Below are 412 nucleotides of genomic sequence, written 5' to 3' on the forward strand. Positions count from 1 at the left end.
ATCTGCATACTGACCTATAGGCATCGCAAATGTTGGCTGGATGCGGATTGCCTCCTTGTAGTGCATGAGTGCCTCATTGAGCTTCCCTTGCTGCTGCAGGATGGATGCCAAGTTGGAGTGAGCAGCTGCAAACTCGGGGAACACCTCCAGAGCCTTGAGGTAGAGGCGGGTTGCATCCTCGGTGTAGCCCTGGTAGAGGAGCATCTATGTACACACTGGGGTCAGAAGTTTCGATACTTGGTGCCCAGACATCCTAACTACTGATACTCAAGGACCATTTATCACTAATGGTGATATATTTCTTCTTTTTCCCCTTTCATAGTAATATGTTTTCTAAAGACAATTCTAGACCGTTAAAAAAAAAAGGTTTGTCATGAGAACTGATTCCATATATTTTAACTAAATCCCTCTC

At 44.7% G+C, this 412-nt stretch overlaps 1 protein-coding gene across 1 annotated transcript in view; it reads right to left on the reverse strand.

Moving 5' to 3' along the window:
• Window positions 1-255, reverse strand: part of LOC119585886 (UDP-N-acetylglucosamine--peptide N-acetylglucosaminyltransferase 110 kDa subunit-like) — a 62,807-nt gene extending 62,552 nt beyond the window's left edge. Inside the window, 2 exon segments of the mRNA XM_037934616.1 lie at window positions 15-27; window positions 30-255. Of these exon segments, the coding sequence (XP_037790544.1) occupies window positions 15-27; window positions 30-204 (188 nt within the window). The 5' untranslated portion in view covers window positions 205-255.
• Window positions 256-412: the final 157 nt, after the last annotated feature.

Source organism: Penaeus monodon, chromosome 20, assembly GCF_015228065.2.
Source record: "Penaeus monodon isolate SGIC_2016 chromosome 20, NSTDA_Pmon_1, whole genome shotgun sequence".
NCBI classification, from domain to species: domain Eukaryota; kingdom Metazoa; phylum Arthropoda; class Malacostraca; order Decapoda; family Penaeidae; genus Penaeus; species Penaeus monodon.